The sequence below is a fragment of the Equus caballus genome, chromosome 13 (genome assembly GCF_041296265.1).
Source record: "Equus caballus isolate H_3958 breed thoroughbred chromosome 13, TB-T2T, whole genome shotgun sequence".
NCBI classification, from domain to species: Eukaryota; Metazoa; Chordata; class Mammalia; order Perissodactyla; family Equidae; genus Equus; species Equus caballus.
The window spans coordinates 13,258,103-13,273,377 of record NC_091696.1 but is presented as its reverse complement, the minus strand read 5'-3'; the positions used below and the strand labels follow the sequence as shown (position 1 = coordinate 13,273,377).

The following is a 15,275-nucleotide window of genomic DNA, read 5'->3' as shown; positions in this document are numbered from 1 at the left end:
ACAGTAATCAAGATACAATGATGTATACCTGAAATTTATCTAATGTTATAAACCACTGTTACTGCAATAAAAAATTAAAAAAAAATAAAAAGGAAGCCAGTACAGTAAAAAACAAAACAAAATCCCTTGTGTGCACATGGAGGGGGCAAGCGGCTCTTGCTCCTACCCCTCCACGATGCGGGCCCTCCTCCCGCCTCTGCACCTGCAACCCCCAAACCCACGCTTCCACCGGCCTCAAGCACCTGACTCTGCACGTCCCCGAATGGCCTCTCCGACCTGCCGCTCCTCCCTGGGCTTCTTGTGGGTCGCTGGCCGCACACTCTTACACGGGTGCTCAGGACAGCAACCCTGGCTGCCTCCAACCCTGGCTGCCTCCAACCCTGCAGCAGGCTGAGTAGCAGCCCCAAAGCTGTCCTCATCCTAATGCCGGAGCCTGCAACTGTGTTTCTCTATAGGGCAGAAGGGACGGCTGGTGTGATGGAGTCACAGATCTTGAGATGAGGAGATCATCCTGGACTATTTAGACGGGCCCTAAACGTAAGGCATCCTTGTAAGGAGGAGGCAGATGGACAAAAGCAGCAGAAGGTGAGCGATGCACTTTGAACGCGAATGGGACCCAATCGAGGAATGTGGGCGGCCTCTAGAAGCTGGAAAAGACAAGGAAACGGATTCCCCGAGAGCTGGGGGGGGGGGGGGGGGGAGGGGCGCACCTGGCTGACACCCTGACTTTGGCCCTGTGAGGCTCATTTCAGACTTCCTACCTCTAAGACTTCAAAGGGATAAATCTGTTCTGCTTTAAGACGCCGACGTTGGGGTAATTTGTTACAGCAGCCACAGGACTAGCACAAACGCCCTGCGCCCCCTCGCTCCATCCACAAACCCAGGCGGTGACCGTGATGGGCCACTTTCCCATCCAAGATGCATCCTGCAGGTGCAGCCCACCGCCCACGTCACTGCGGCAACACCTCTCCCCGCCTCCCCAAATGCATCCTCTCTTCTAAACAGTCCCTCGTTTAAAGCCTACTGAGGGCTCTTGGTTGTTCACGAGCCAAGTGCATCCTTCTTCCCCTGGTAAACAGGATCCTCCGCTGGTCTGATGCTTCGTGTTTTCGCCCAGCTCCTGTGCTCTCATCCTGCTCTGCCACTCCCCGTCCCCACGCGAGAGGCCATGAGGAACTCGCTCAGTTTCATGCACAGACAATGGAAACTTGGGGCTCCCCCACCTCAGGGAGCATGGAGGGGCGGCCTTCTCCCCCTGCCCCACCTTGTGTGGCATCTCTAATTCTGCATACGGGGTCACACCTAGGACATGCCACGCCCAAGCCTGGGTCCTGCTGAGAAGCCGTCACTGCTCAGGGCCTGACCCCAGTGTCCCCATGGGACACTCAGCCAGGTCCCTGGGTTGTGGGATCTTCATGGCCATGAGGGGCAAGGGGCTCTCCCCAGGGAAAAAAGGGAGTTTCCCACTGAGCTCTAGGACACCACCCAGTCCTGGGTGCCTGCTGCCTCACCCGCTCCTCACCCTCCTGAGCCATGAGAGCTGAGGGCACCAGAGCTCCAGCGGCCTGACCCGACCCCCTGCTGCTGACCTTCTGCTTTACGGCTTTAAATACCAATGAGACGCTCCCGACTCCCAAACCAAACCTCAGGCCTGGACCGTACCCCTCAGCCCCCGACCTGAGCACGGAACCGCTACTAGATGGCACCCCAGACTTAACACGTCACACACGGAGTGCCTGCCACACCACCCCTCCCCAGCCGGCTCCTCGCACATCTTCCGTCTCAGCTGCTGGCACCGCTGTCCTTCGAGAAGCTCATCAAGATCCCTGAAGTCAAACAGGCCTCCTCTCTCCCTCTCATAGCACACCCCAGCAGGTTCCGCTGGTTTTAGCTCCAAAAGTCCTGGAGCCAATGACTTCCCCCAACTGCCACCACCAGGCCTCAGCTGGCTCTCCCTGCTTCCACCCAGCAGCCAGAGGGATCCTCTTAAATCCCAAACTGGAGTCTGTCTCTCCTCTGCTCGGAAGCCTGCACTGGCTCCCAGCTTACTCGGAGCAAAAGTCCACATTCTTATCCGGCCCCAAATAATCTTCCTTCTCTCCTCATTTCCACCTTATCTCCTACCACTTCCCCCCTCCTTCCTCCAACACCCAGGCAGGCGACCCCAGGGCCTTTGCGGATGCTGTTCTCTCAGCTCACAGGGCCCTTCCCGAGCCTCCTGGCTCACTACCGCCCCCTTCAAGCACTTTACTCAAAAGCCCTCCCTGGCCTCCACCCATCTAATGCTGCAACCCCTAAAAAAGAACACAACCCCTCCTAGCTGCTTCCTTGCTCCTCCTTAGCTCTCCCCCCTAATACGTTGTATACCTGGCAGTGTGTATTCTCTGCACCTGCACCAGCGGGTACGTGCTGTGAGGAGGGTTCTTCATCGGTCTCGGTCAGAAGCCCAGCACCCCGCCCAGTGCCTGGCCCCACAGACACCCTGGAACGGTCCCCGGGGCAAGTAACTGTGCCCGAGCTCCCGAAGGCCCGAAGGGCCCGCCCCGTCCCCACACCTGGGGGCTCCAGAGGGCTGGGGCTGTGGTCCCAGGCCTACATCCCACTGTGGGAACCCTGGGTCACCAGACCCCCCCCCAGGAGGCATGAGAGAGGGAGTCCTCCCAGGCAACCACATGTGCTGGGCCCCCCGCGCCCCCGCCCCCACTGTGGCTCTGGGACACGGCTCAGCCAGCGCCAGCGGGGGCTTCTGGTCAGCCCGTGGAGCCCGGCGACCCCCATGCTGATCTCACTCCAGCCTAAATAAAGGCATTGGTTGTTCCCGTCAGCCTGGGTGGTCCCAGCTGGGGAAACAGTTTCAGTGGAGCTTTCTGGAATGTTGCAGAGGAATCTGAAGCCCCCACCGCTCCTTTCTGGGGCCTGTGAGCCCCCCATCTAACAACCACTGGGAAACCTGAGCCCCTCCCCCACCTGGCAGGGCTGGGGGCCGCCGACCAACCCAGGGGCAGGACGGGGCTGCCCTGAGCCAGCGGAGCCCCCCAGGCAGGGAGGGGGCAGCCCCAACGTCACAGGGTGCCATCGCGCCTGGAAGAAAGGAGGCAGCGGGCCAACCCCGGCCGGCAGACGGTCTGCCCACCAGGCCTCCAGGCCCCGCCCTGCAGATGCCAGCTCTTCCCGGGAAGGCAGAGGGAGATCATGACTGGAGCCTAATTAACAGAGAAAAGCAGAGATAATTGAGTGGAGAAACATGTGGCTGGCGCTGGAATTGTGATATCTTTAGAAACCTGAGCAAGGATGGTTTTATTTTGAGCTCTCAAGAGCATGACAGAGCTGTGGGGAAGGCCGAGAGAGGGAGGCAGGGACCGAAGGGTTGAGCCAGTGTGCGGCTGGGAACGAGAACACGACACTCAGGTCCTGGGCGGTGGGAGGGGGAGGGCAGGGGGACCACGGAGGGCGGGCGGCTCTGCTCCATGCCACCTCGAGGCTCAGAGATGGCAGTTAACTTACCAAGATCACAGACAGTCAGTTAACTTATCCAAGATCACACAGCTCGGAAGTGGTGGAATTGAGGGGCAGAAGGGGACCTGACCCCGTGACACCCTCTGCTGAGGTCAACCTCACGCTGGCATCTCAGGTCCCCTTTTCCGGGAAGCCCGGTTCGCACAGAGGGATCGGAGCCCTCTGCTTGGCAGGCCCTTCCTCCACGGCAGAGCTTCTCAAACTGGGCCTCAGACAGCGCCGGGGTGCAAAGGGAATGAGGCCGAATTTCCTATTTTCCTTAGCAGAATGTAATTTAACATAGTTTCACAAATTAAAACCCAAGTGGAGACTTTGTGGAGTGGACGATGTGAGAATGCCCTAGATAAAGCTGGGGCCCCACAAGAACTTGGGCCCTGGCTCCAGCCGCGGGGACATCAGTGCCGATGCTGGGTCTGCAGGTGCAAGTCCACGCCACAAAGCCACGCCCTCCACACTCCAGCCTAGTGGCCTCTCTGCCTCGCCACCTCGGCATGAGACAGGCCCTTCGTTCCTCCCCTCTTTGCCTAGGCTGTGTGCCCCAGGACACCCCTGGTGTGGGACGTTTCCCATTTTACAGGTAGGGAAACTGAGGCCCAGGTAAACCTGACTTGCTGGAGTTGGACAGGAAGCCAGCAGCCCTGCTGCATCCCAGTGTGGAGGGGCCTGGCTACGCCTCGGGGGTACATGGAGAACCAAAGGAGAGGAAGCTGGCCTGGGTCCCCGGAGAGCCCTGGGTCGCCCAGAAGGGGCCAGGGCAGGGCAGCTGGGCCTGTAACTCGGGGTGACCATTTGGTTCCCAAACGTGCGAGGAGCAAGGGAGCCGCCTGGGGGCATCCCGCCCCCCACGCCCTCCCTAGTTCTCAGGGGCCGGGCTCCGGGCAGGCAGGCACAGACAGGCACCACAGAGGTGGCTCTGGCAGGGACCGTCCTCCCGCCCTCTCCTGTAGCCCGCCCCGTGGAAGGGGCCTCTCAACCTCTGCTCAAATCCCTCCAGTGACAGGAAATCCACCACCTTCCAAGTCTTTTTTTTTTTTTAAGCCACCGCTATTTGAGAAGTTCTAGAATGTTCTCTATTTCCTTCATCCCTCTGGTGTTGCCCAGAGGACTCTGCACACAGCTGCCCGATTCAGCTCTTCTTGCCCACAAATTCCTCTACCTCCTTTCCTCGGGCTCAGCCTCCCTCTATTCCTTCAAGGTCCCCTGGAGGTCAGTGTGTGCGTCCCCAGGCTGCCCTGGCCCCTCTGCTAGCTCCTGAGCGGTGGCAGCAGCTGCCACCTTCACATGACACTGCGACCCTGCCGGCTCTAAGCACCACCAGAGCCCCGCTGACTGCACATTTGCCCCTGGAGCTCTCACAGGCCTGCAGATCTAGCCTTGGGGATGAGCACCACGGTCACCCTTTCAGAACCTTCCGCCCTCTCTCCCTCCTCACACCCCTAACTCCACCCACCTCTGGGTCCCACAGCCCCACGGCCTGGTGTCACTGCCCCAGTTTTGCCTCCTGCAATCCACCTGTGGTGGCTGAGAGCCTGGTTACCATGGCAATCACAAGACAGTGCAAACCCGAGCCCACCATTTTGTTGACTGAAAAAACTTCCAATGTCACAAGACAAAGCTGGAGTCATAGCGTGCAGGTCAAGGCCTCTTCTAAGCCAGGCCTCACTCTTTTGTCACCCCCCCCACCGCCCCCCTCCCAAGGCTGGGGCTGGCTGGGGCCCCGTGCCACGTAACTCCGCCTCTCTGAGCCTCAGTGTGCTCAGCTGCAAAATGGGAACGACGGCAGTGTCTCCCTCACGGGCCTGTCTCGAGGACTCAAGGCTTGCTGTGACACAGGGTCCATAGCGCTGTGGGCAAAGGTGGGATGTGGTCACTTCACGGCTCCCTACCTTTCCCGAGGCTGCCACTCAGTCTGGAATTCCTCCATCCCCTTCTCCGCCTGGGGGACGTCAGCCCCAGAGCTCTCCCTGACCCCAGAGCGGGTGGCCTGCCCGTGGGAGCTGGTTCTCCCCGGGGTGGGGGGAGCAGAGGGCCGGGTCCTTCCTGCAGGTGGCGCTGACCTTGCACGGCAGCTGCGGCTCAGGAGACCAACACCGCTCCGTCACGTTTCCTGGGGATCAGCCTGCGTGCGACACGCCGCTGGCCGTTTGTACCTCGACCTCCTCTCCTCCCTCTGGCCACGTCCACACCTCTGGTCATCAGCATCATGGCCCCTCCAGGGTGTCCATATCACGCATGCTTCTCTGACTGTCCCTTCCCATCTTTCCAGCCCTCCCTCTGGGATCCTGACGCCAACAACCCCTCATCCCCATCGGGGCGCACAGTCCCCAGGGTCCCCTTCCCCGTCCCTCTCTGAGGAGCCGGCAGAGGGGCTCGCACACAAGCTCTCAGCCCCCTTCTCCCGCCCCACTGACCCCCACCCCCCGGCTGCATCACTCATTTCTCTGAAGTCATGCTGTCCCCTCCTGATCCCACTACACCCTGCAGCTCCCACCCGGCTCTCCTCCTGCCCCTGCAGAGTCACCCGCCCCTGGGGGTTCCACGTCTCTTCTCTCTCCCTCCTAAGCCCACCAGTCCACCCAGGTCCCCAGCCCTCCCCGAAACCGTCTCAACTACTCCACTCCCGGGCCTGTGGGTCGCACTGTCGCACGCTCCCGTCTCAGGTCCCCTGGACGTGACCTCGCAGCAGCATTTGGGCCCAGGAGTCACTCTCCTTCAAGTTTCTCACTTGGCTTCTGGAACACCATGCCCTCTGGGGGGGCCAGCTGTCTCACATCTCTCCAGTGCCTCAGTGCCGGAGGGCCCGTCCCGTTGTCCACACTCACAGCCGCTGTGACCCAGCTTCATGACTTAAATGCAGAACAGCCCCCAACTGCACGTCTCCAGCGGGACCCTCCCTGAACTCTAGATCAGCCCGTCCTGCCTGTCCACTTGGGTATCAAACTTGCCCATGAGTCAGATGCTGCCCCATTCGCCTCCAGCTGCTCATGGCAGATCTTTTCCTCACACCCCACATCCACTATATCAGCAATCCTGTTGGCCCTACGTACAAAATATATCCAGAGCCCCAGGGCCTTTGCGCTGACTGGCTCCTCCCCCGGATGCTCCAACTGGCATTTCTACATGGCTCATACCCTCACCTTGTTCAGGCCTTATCTCTTGGTGCAGCCTGTCTAAAGCTGTTCTCCCGACAGGCAGTCCTGTCTCTGTTGTATTTGTCTCCATGGCACTTGTCACCATCGAATATACTATTTATTCTTCATCTGTCTCTCTCACTAGAATATAAGCACCACGAGGGTAGAGATTTTGGTCTATTTTGTAGTCTCAGATCTTGCTTGGCATAGAGCAGGCACTCAACAAATTTTTTTGGTACAGATAGATGAATCTGAAGGATTAATTGCGAGCCTAAAGGGTTACAGACAGGACCAATGTTATAGATGCTGGTAGCCAGAAGGGGGAAGCAAAGAGCCATCCAGTGTAGATGAAAGATGAGGGGGAGGAGAGAACGCGCATATGCTGTGTGATCTCTAGCAAGTTCCTTAACCTCTCTGAGCCTCAGTTTTCTACTGTAAAACTAGTTACTGGGGGAGATCACATGTGCTCAGATGGGAAGGCTTTGTAATTGGCAAATCATGAGCATGATGAGTATGCTAGGTGTCCACGGTGTGAGGAGTTACCCAAATGTCCCCAATGGGGGACAGGGCAATTACGTAATCATGATGCAGCCAGACGAGGGACTATTATAAAGTGCTTTTAAAGACATGGGAAAATGCTTTTGTTTTAAGTGTATGTATAAATTTATAGAAAGAACAACAGATGTAAAATTAATAAGCTTGGGGAAAAATCTGGAAGAAATGTATCATCGTAAAAAGGAACAGCCATCTGGGGAATGAGATTTCTAAATTTCCTAAATTTATTTTTTCCTAAATTTCCACCACAGGCATGGGACCTGTGGCCCTGTGGCATCTGTTCCCGAGCCGGGCGCCTGGGGCTGTGAGGGCAGACTCCTGGGAGGTGTCCTCAGGCACCAGCCTCTCCGCCCTGTGGCCAGGCCCCCAGCTTACGTCAGCACTGCCCAGGCAGGTGGGAGAGGTGGGAGCAGCCCAGGCTGGGGAAAGGAGCGACACTGGTGTGCCGGGTGGTCCACAGTGTGGCTACAGGAGCGACACTGGTGTGTACCCCTCCCAGCACCCACTCGCTTCGGCCCTGGGGTCAGGCCTGGCTTACCTCGGCCCCTTGTGGGAAGAGCTGGAGCTCACTGGGCACCCCAGCCCCCAACCAGGCCCTCCAGAAGCACGCCCATCCCTTGGGGATCCTGTGACGCCCGGGCCCACAGTGCCCCCCGCTGAGGCCTGAAGTCCCCCACCGACCTCCAAGGCTCGGTCCAAGTCCCCTTCCTCTCCAGCCCAGCACCTGCCCGGCGCTCAGCATGGGCAGGAAGCGCCACTAGAACCAGTGGGGAAACTGAGGCCCTGGGGGCAGATGAGCTGTACCCTGTTGGGACAACACCAGAAGCCTCCTAGGGTCATCTCTTTTGACCCAGAACAAAACTAGCCCAGCAGTGGCCATGCCCCGCCGCACTCCGGCGGCCACAGCTCCAGGAAGCATTAGGAGAGCCGCAGACTAGAAAAGCGGCCTATCTTCAAAGCATCCTTCCCTTCTCTAGAATTCCTTCTCGAGACAGTGCTGTCAGAAAAGCTTCAGTAAGTGACCCAGGAAATCTCAGTGCCATCCTGCACAGGGTCTCTCCCCTCCACAGAAGGCCCCTCCGCCCTAAGCCTCACACCCAAGGCCCTCTCCCCAGCACCCCCTCCTGCTGGCGCCACCTCCCCTGGGCAGGGGTCCGCTCACGCTCAAACCCTCTGAGTGTGAAAGTGGCAGCAGGGGTGGGCTTCCTAGATGGTTCCAGGCCCCGGGGTCCTCCATGGGCAGGAACAAGGGGCATCTCTCCAACTACCAGAGAGGATGGATGTCCGTGGGTACCAATGGCACACACGACATTCAAAACTTGATGGGTCCCCGCTCTAACTTCTTGGCACTGTGAATGCTTCTGGCACTAGGCCACATGCTCAGGAAAAAGGAGATCCTACAAGGACTCAGATTAAGGTTCTGCCACTGTGTATGGGGCTTTTGGGAGGAATCTAGTTCAATTTCAGAAGAACAAAAAAGAAAATTCACATGTCTCACTTACACTTTTGAGTTTGCAGACTAACGCATATTCCACCTTTTTAGAAGAGGGTGAGAGAAAAAAGAAAAGTCTCTGGAAGTTTCCACTGTGCCCAGGATAAGGCCTGCCTCTTTGGCCTAACACGCCGCACCCCCTGAGCCTGGCACCTCCTGGCCGCGCTGACTCCATCATCCCCCACTGGTGCCCCAGCCACGTCCCCTGGACACCGCCCTGTGCCTTCCCTAGGCTGTGCCCTGTGTCAACACCACACATAGTTCTGCTCACCATCAGTCACCAGCTCAACGTCACCTCCTCCAGGAAGCCTTCCTAAGCCCCAGGGATAACAATAACAACCGCCAGCCCCACTGTGAAACACCTTACAAAGGAAAGTTGGTAAAGGAAGACTTTACAGACCTCTCGCCCAAGCGTCAGGACGATGCCTGGGCGCAGCAGGGGGAACAGCCCTCCAAGCTCACCCCCTCCACCCACCGTGCATCTAGTTCAGGCCACGCGGAGGACAGGCATGCCTCTCTCCACCTGACAGTGGAGGGACACGAAACCACATGCCCAGCCATACAGCTGGTTAGAGGGGCAGGGATTTGGACCCGGTCCGTCTGGCACCAGTGGTGCTTTCCCACGGCCCACATGCTTCCTCGGTCCCGCGATCCCAAAGTAGCTCGCAGCCGCTCCACCACACGGCCAGGGCACCCGCCTCCCGCACTGCCCACTGCCCTCCAGACCTGGGGCCGGGCTGCAGCAGGCCTCCGCGAGCGCCCGCCGGAGGGCTTGGGAGCAGCCTCTCTGGGGTGGGAGCAGCCCTCGACAGCCTCTGTGAAGCCTTGGAGGCTCCTGGGAGCCTGGACACCTTCCCAGCCCAGTCTGACAAGTGGCTGAGGAGGCGTGGCGCCAGCCTGCCAACCCACTGCTCGGGCCCCTCCAGGCGGACACCGGGCCCAGGTGCCAATGCCCAGAAAGGCGCTGCAGCTCTCTCCCGAGGGCTGTGGCCAGGGCCGCTTCCCCGTCGCCTCTTCCAGGCAGCCTGCCACCCTCTCCACACCGTGTGGGTAGAGAAAGCACTTCCACAGGTGCATGCTGCACAAAGGAGCCAATGGGAAGGCCGATGGGCGGGCAGGTGGGTGGACGGCTCAGAGATGGTGGGCAGGAGCTCCCCATGGGGCAACGGCTGAGATTCGAGAAGCTGTTCACACAGCAAGACGGGACGCCAGCTCCCTAGGCCGGAGGGCGAGCCCCAGTTGGTGGAGGAGGCCACGTCCCGAGGGGCCCAGGAGCCCTGCGGTCTGCGTGAGGCCTGCTGCCCCCTGCCCCAGGGCTCCTCCCCGAAGCCTGGCACTCCACCGTCTGGCGCAGGCTCCACAGTACAGCGGCCACCCGCCATCGGGGGCCCCTGGCCAAGCGCAGGGAGCCGGGCGCTGGAGCCACAAGTTCCTTCGCTACAGGTGGGGCATCTCGGCAAGGCACTGAGCTTCCCTTGCTTCAGTTTCTTCATCCATAAAAAGGGGACAGAAAAAGATGACAGCGCTGCACGCTGAACTGCCAGCCCGGCACACATGAAGTGTCATGAACGGCTCTTCCTCTTCTGCTTTCCAATCTCATTAAAAACATGCGTGCCCCTCGAGCACGGTATCTTCAGGCCTCCACAGGACCCTTCCTTCCGGAAAGGAGGGGTAGGCAGTGGAAGGGAGGGTGCAGAGGGGAGGCTGACAAACCCCCTCCTGCGTCTCTGCTCTCCCTCAGCAAAGGGGGCCCGGCCAGGCAGTGGAGGGAAGCTGACTTGGTGGCACTCAGCACCGATGTCTATCAGCCTGGAGATGGAAGCCAGCGGGCCTGAAACCATGGATGGGGCCTGGGGCCTCTGCCACGGGGCAGGTGAGCGGACCACAGACTGCCCACCATGGTCCTAGACCAAGGCTGGTCGACAGAGGGCCGAGACGGTCCAGGGGCCACGGGGGCACCAGGAAGGTGTGTGTCCTGGTTTCTGTGGCCGATGAGAAGGGAGCTGTGCTGTCCACAGGCCTGGGATGGCCATTCCTCTCCCGCCAGGCCCCACTGTCCCCAGCTGGCTTCCTGCGGAGGGACTCACCTCCGATGTGGCCGTCCCAATGGCGCAGCCCCCGGTTCCACCCCGCCACGGGTGTGCGAGAGGGATCTGGAGCCGCACGGCCAGAGCTCCACAGCACGGGCCTTGAGGCCTCGGGGCCACCTGCTGCCGTGTGACGCAGGCACATCGCTGACACTCCAAGCCTCTCTTTCCCCTGTAGGTCGCCCTTGCACCTACCTCACAGGTCTGCGGAGTAAACGAGATGCCCCCTGTGTGTTCATCGCTGTGACCTGGGGCCTAAAACACCGCATGCCGAGGCAGAGCCTTGGCAACAGTGCAGGACCCCAGGTGACATGGCCGGCGCAGCATCTGACACCTGGGCATCTCCGGGCACAGTCCCACTGGGCTGCCACGGCCACCGTCTCCGCCTCACTGACATCTGCTCGCTCCCACACTGCTGAGAGCTCTGGAAAACCACCTCTGGGTGGCCTTGGACCCCTGCTGCTCACCCACCAAGCATGTCCCTCTCCCCCGGTCTTCCCTGAGGCCCAAGGGAGCTGCCCATCACTCCACTCCCAGGAAGTCTGTCCCCTCCAGTGTGATGGCCTCTCGCCCCTTCTCCAGAAGCCCAGCAAGCCAGGCCTGGGCACAGGGAGTGAGCAGCTCCAGGGAGCAGGGTGCGTGGCCCTGAGGCAGGGGGGGAGGGACGTCACCGTGGCTGTGACATCAGATTCCTGTCCTGCAGGTCCCCTCTGTTCTGGGCACGGCCGCTTGCCCGCTCCCAGAACATGGGCACGGCCTCCCCAAGGGCAGGGCTGGCTGGCCTCCTGGGGCGGGGTGGCCGGGCGCCCTGTCTCTCTACACACAGGCTCTAGGTCAGCAGGTCAGTGTGTGCAGCTTCCTCCTGGGAGGCCCGGAACACTCACAAGGTGGCTGTGTCGCCCCCGCAGGGACAGCTCTGCTCATTCAGGGTGGGGAGGGCCAGGACTCAGCCGTGGAGGAGACGCAGGGGGATGGATGCCTCGAACAGGGGTCAGGAGGCACATTTACCATCTAAGGGCGGTAAGCCACATCTTACCACCAAGCTCGCGGTCTCCACAGAGACGCCCTACCCTCTGAGACCAGGAACCCACCCGCCATCAACCTCATCCACTCAGCGAGGTCAATAAGGCCCCTTAGGTCAGGAGCAGTCGGGGCTGGGTCCCCCGAGCCCCGGCTGAGTGAAGTTTAACCGTCGCCAGTGCCATCCCATCCCCGTCACTGTCCGGGTTCCCGCCTCGCCTTCCTCCTCCCACGTGGACAGGAGCCAGGTGAGCGGCAGGGCAGAAGGGCAGCCTGGCTCCCGCTCCAGGGCCCAGACCCGGGGTCCCACGGGGAGCTCAGCTCCAGCCTCAGGCACCAGCACTGTGGCCGGCCCCCCATGCCAAGTGGTCCCCCCACAACAGGCGCCTCTTACCAGGCTTTGGGATGAGTCCTTGGAAGGGCCTGGAAGAGAAAGAGAGACGGAAGTGTCGGTGGGGGGCGGGGGGCCTGGGAGCTCATGAGAACTGTCTACCGCCTCAGAATCGGCATTTTAACAAGATGCTCGGTGATTCACGTGCACAGGCGGGACACTGTGACTGTGGCAGGAAGGTGACAGGGTGTCCTGCTAGCTCTGCCCGGGCTGGCTCTGCAAGCTTGGGCAAACCACTTGTCTGGTGTCCCCCCTCTGAAGTGGACGAGTGCCTCTCCTGGGGGCTATGGGCAAGAAGGGCCCACGAGGGCCGCCTTGCTGCGGCGGCTGAGGTGGGGCTGGGTCTCACCTCTGTGGGGCTCCCCGCAGCCCGGCTGGCCTGCAGCCCCCCTCAGCCCCCCGGGATGGCGCTGGGAGAGCTGTCTGTCCAGCAGGGAGGGCAGGACCCCAGCAGCACCGGCTGGAGGGAAAGGCCAAGGTCCCCTGGAGCAAGCCCGCCCACACTGGTCTTGCCTCCTCCCTCCCCCGGGGTACCTGGTGACCGTGAACTTGATCTTGTCGGCCACCGCAAGGATCCTCTCCAGGTTCTGGGAGCCGAAGGTGCAGGGCTTTCGGAACGGGATGCCTGGGGGCAGCCCCTCAATGATCACTGAGCCGGGGTTGCTCTTGATCCGCTTGTAGGGGACCTGCACCGGGTACTTGATGCCCAAGGCTTCCCCTGTGGACGAGAGGGACAGAGGAAGTGCTGTCAGGAGCCAGAGGCGATGCCGGCGTGTGGGTGTGACGATGCTCCGCGCACGAATGGGACAGGTCACGCACACAGGGGTGTGAGAAAGCTGTCGTGTGGCACGTGGAAGGGCGCGGCCGGTGGAGGATTGGGAGTCAGGGGGTGTGTGGTGCAGGGCCAGGGCCGGGCGGGGCAGGTGTGGCCACAGCTTCTGGGGAGAGGACAGCAGCTGAGGCTGCTCAGCCTCACGGCCTGGGGACCGAGAGCCCGTCTCGAGGATGGCCCTTTGGGGGCACAGCCGGCCCTGCCTGTTCAGGACCGGCTGGCTGGGGGGCAGACTGCACCGGGAGCAGGGAGCCGGTGGAGGCCAGCCAGGGGTGGCTCAGACCCCGGGCCCTCCTCCTGCGTTGGGCGCTGGCCTCATTCCTGGCACCAACCCCCTGTGGAGGGCTGGGCCTGCCCACCCCAGCGACTGCACTCGCTCTCACAAGTGGCCTGGGGGCAGTCCCGGGGAGGGGTGGCTGCTGCTGCCCCATCCTCAGCCGGGGCCATCCCTGAGGCTCCCCCCTGTGGTCCCTGCCCGTGGGGGCAAGGACCTCATGTAGGCACTGCAGCCCTGGATGCTGTGAGGCTGGCATGAGCATCCATGGCTCCCCGAGGCTCAGATGGGTCCAACCCTGGAGCCCCTCCTGGACCAAGGGAGGGAGCTCACAGCACCCCCCAACCCAGGGCTTGTTGAGAGACCCACCCCAGGGTGGCAGGATGCTTCCTATGATGACACATTGCAGAAATCTCCACACGTCTCAGCCCTGGGAGGAAAAGCTTGACTTTTTCTGTGCAATAAACTAATGTTTTCTCATGGACACTGGGAATGGCATAACTGACCTCCCTCCCCTTTTGCTCTGGCTCCCAGGAAACTCAGAGCCTGATTTGTGCCCTGCATCTAGCAAGGACAGAATTTCTGTGTCTTCCTGCTACCCCCAGCTTCTTGCCATGGCTCCAGCCTGTCTGTTTTTTCTACAATTGAGATAGAATTCACATACCATAAAATTTACCATTTTGAAGTGTATCCAGCGGTTTTTAGTACACTCATGAGGCTGTGAGATCACCACTATCCAACTACAGAATATCTTCATCGTTGCAAAGAGAAACCCCATGCCCTGTGCAGTCACCCCCATGCCCTGGCAACCACTAATCCACCTTCTGTCTCCATGGATATCCAGTCCGTCTTTAATTCCTTATCCTGACTTTGCTGCTGACAAGTTCATATGCCATTGCAAAGAGATCCTTTTTGAAATGAAAAAAAATCAGACAGAAAGGAAAATTGACCCCCACAATCAATGAGAACCCTGTCGTCTCTGCCTCTTCACCTCTCGCCTCCAGAACGGCTCTTGCTACCATGACCGATGGCCGCCATGTTGCCAAATCCAGTAGCCAATTGTAGTTCTTTCGGCAAAACGCGACATGGATGACCACTCCCCCCACCCCAGCCCTCTCCTCGGCGTCCATCTTCCTGGGTTCCCCTCCTTGATCTGCCCTCTAAACGCCAGGCTCCTTGGCCCTCAGTTTGTAGCCCCAGGAGAGCCAATGGGTCATCTCCACTTATCCCCCAAACTGACCATCCAAAATGGAGCTCACCATCTTCCCCCTCCTCCTTGGGGAGGACACTGCCCCTTCTTCCTGGCTGGCAGTTTCGGTGTCCACCTGTCTCGAGTGGCCCAGGGGCTCCACTCCCTCCTCCTCCCTTGTCACAGTGACAGGTCCAGGTAACCCCATGAGCATGTGGCGGTTCCCTGTCACAGGGACTGGGTAAGGAATGGACATATGACTCAGTGAGGATCAATGAAAACCAAGTGGTGGGCTCAGGGAATTCTGGGAAAGAAACGACCTGGCTCTCTTGGGAGTGCCTGTGGAAGAGCCAGCCCTCTCCCTTCCAGGAGGTGCAGGCGGGCTGTCTGGACTGCTGTGGCCATTCCGTCAGCAAGCAAGAAGCCAGCCTTAGGCGATGCTGAGACGGTGGAAAGATAACAAGGACATCTCTGAGCTGCTGGATCCAGCTGATCCTGAAGGCCACCCTACTGCTGGACTTCTCGTGTTACGAGCTATGGTTGATTATACAGTCCCAAGAAACCTGCACCAATATTTCTCTCATCCCACATGTTCCTCTCTTAACAGTGTACCATCAACACTCCCCCACAGAGAACTAGGACCTGTGTCCCCTCCCCTCGAGCCTGGGTGGCACTGTGTAACTGCGTCAACTAATAAAGTATGGCAGAGGTGATGCATGGCCTGAGGCTGGGTCATAAAGGGCAGCAGCTTCCACCTGGCTGGGAATCCAGCTACCTAGAGGCGCTGT

General features: G+C 60.1%; 1 protein-coding gene across 14 annotated transcripts in view; it reads right to left on the bottom strand.

Moving 5' to 3' along the window:
• Window positions 1-15,275, bottom strand: part of GTF2IRD1 (GTF2I repeat domain containing 1) — a 110,298-nt gene that overhangs the window by 16,311 nt on the left and 78,712 nt on the right. For 12 of the 14 annotated variants that reach the window (XM_070231748.1, XM_023655493.2, XM_070231746.1 and 9 more), the window contains 2 exons: window positions 12,727-12,910; window positions 12,196-12,224 (listed from right to left, as the gene is read on the bottom strand). In XM_070231748.1, the coding sequence (XP_070087849.1) occupies window positions 12,196-12,224; window positions 12,727-12,910 (213 nt within the window). Of the gene's footprint in view, window positions 1-9,070; window positions 10,986-12,195; window positions 12,225-12,726; window positions 12,911-15,275 lie in introns of those variants that run through there. The other 2 variants (XM_023655495.2, XM_070231752.1) reach the window with 1 other exon arrangement.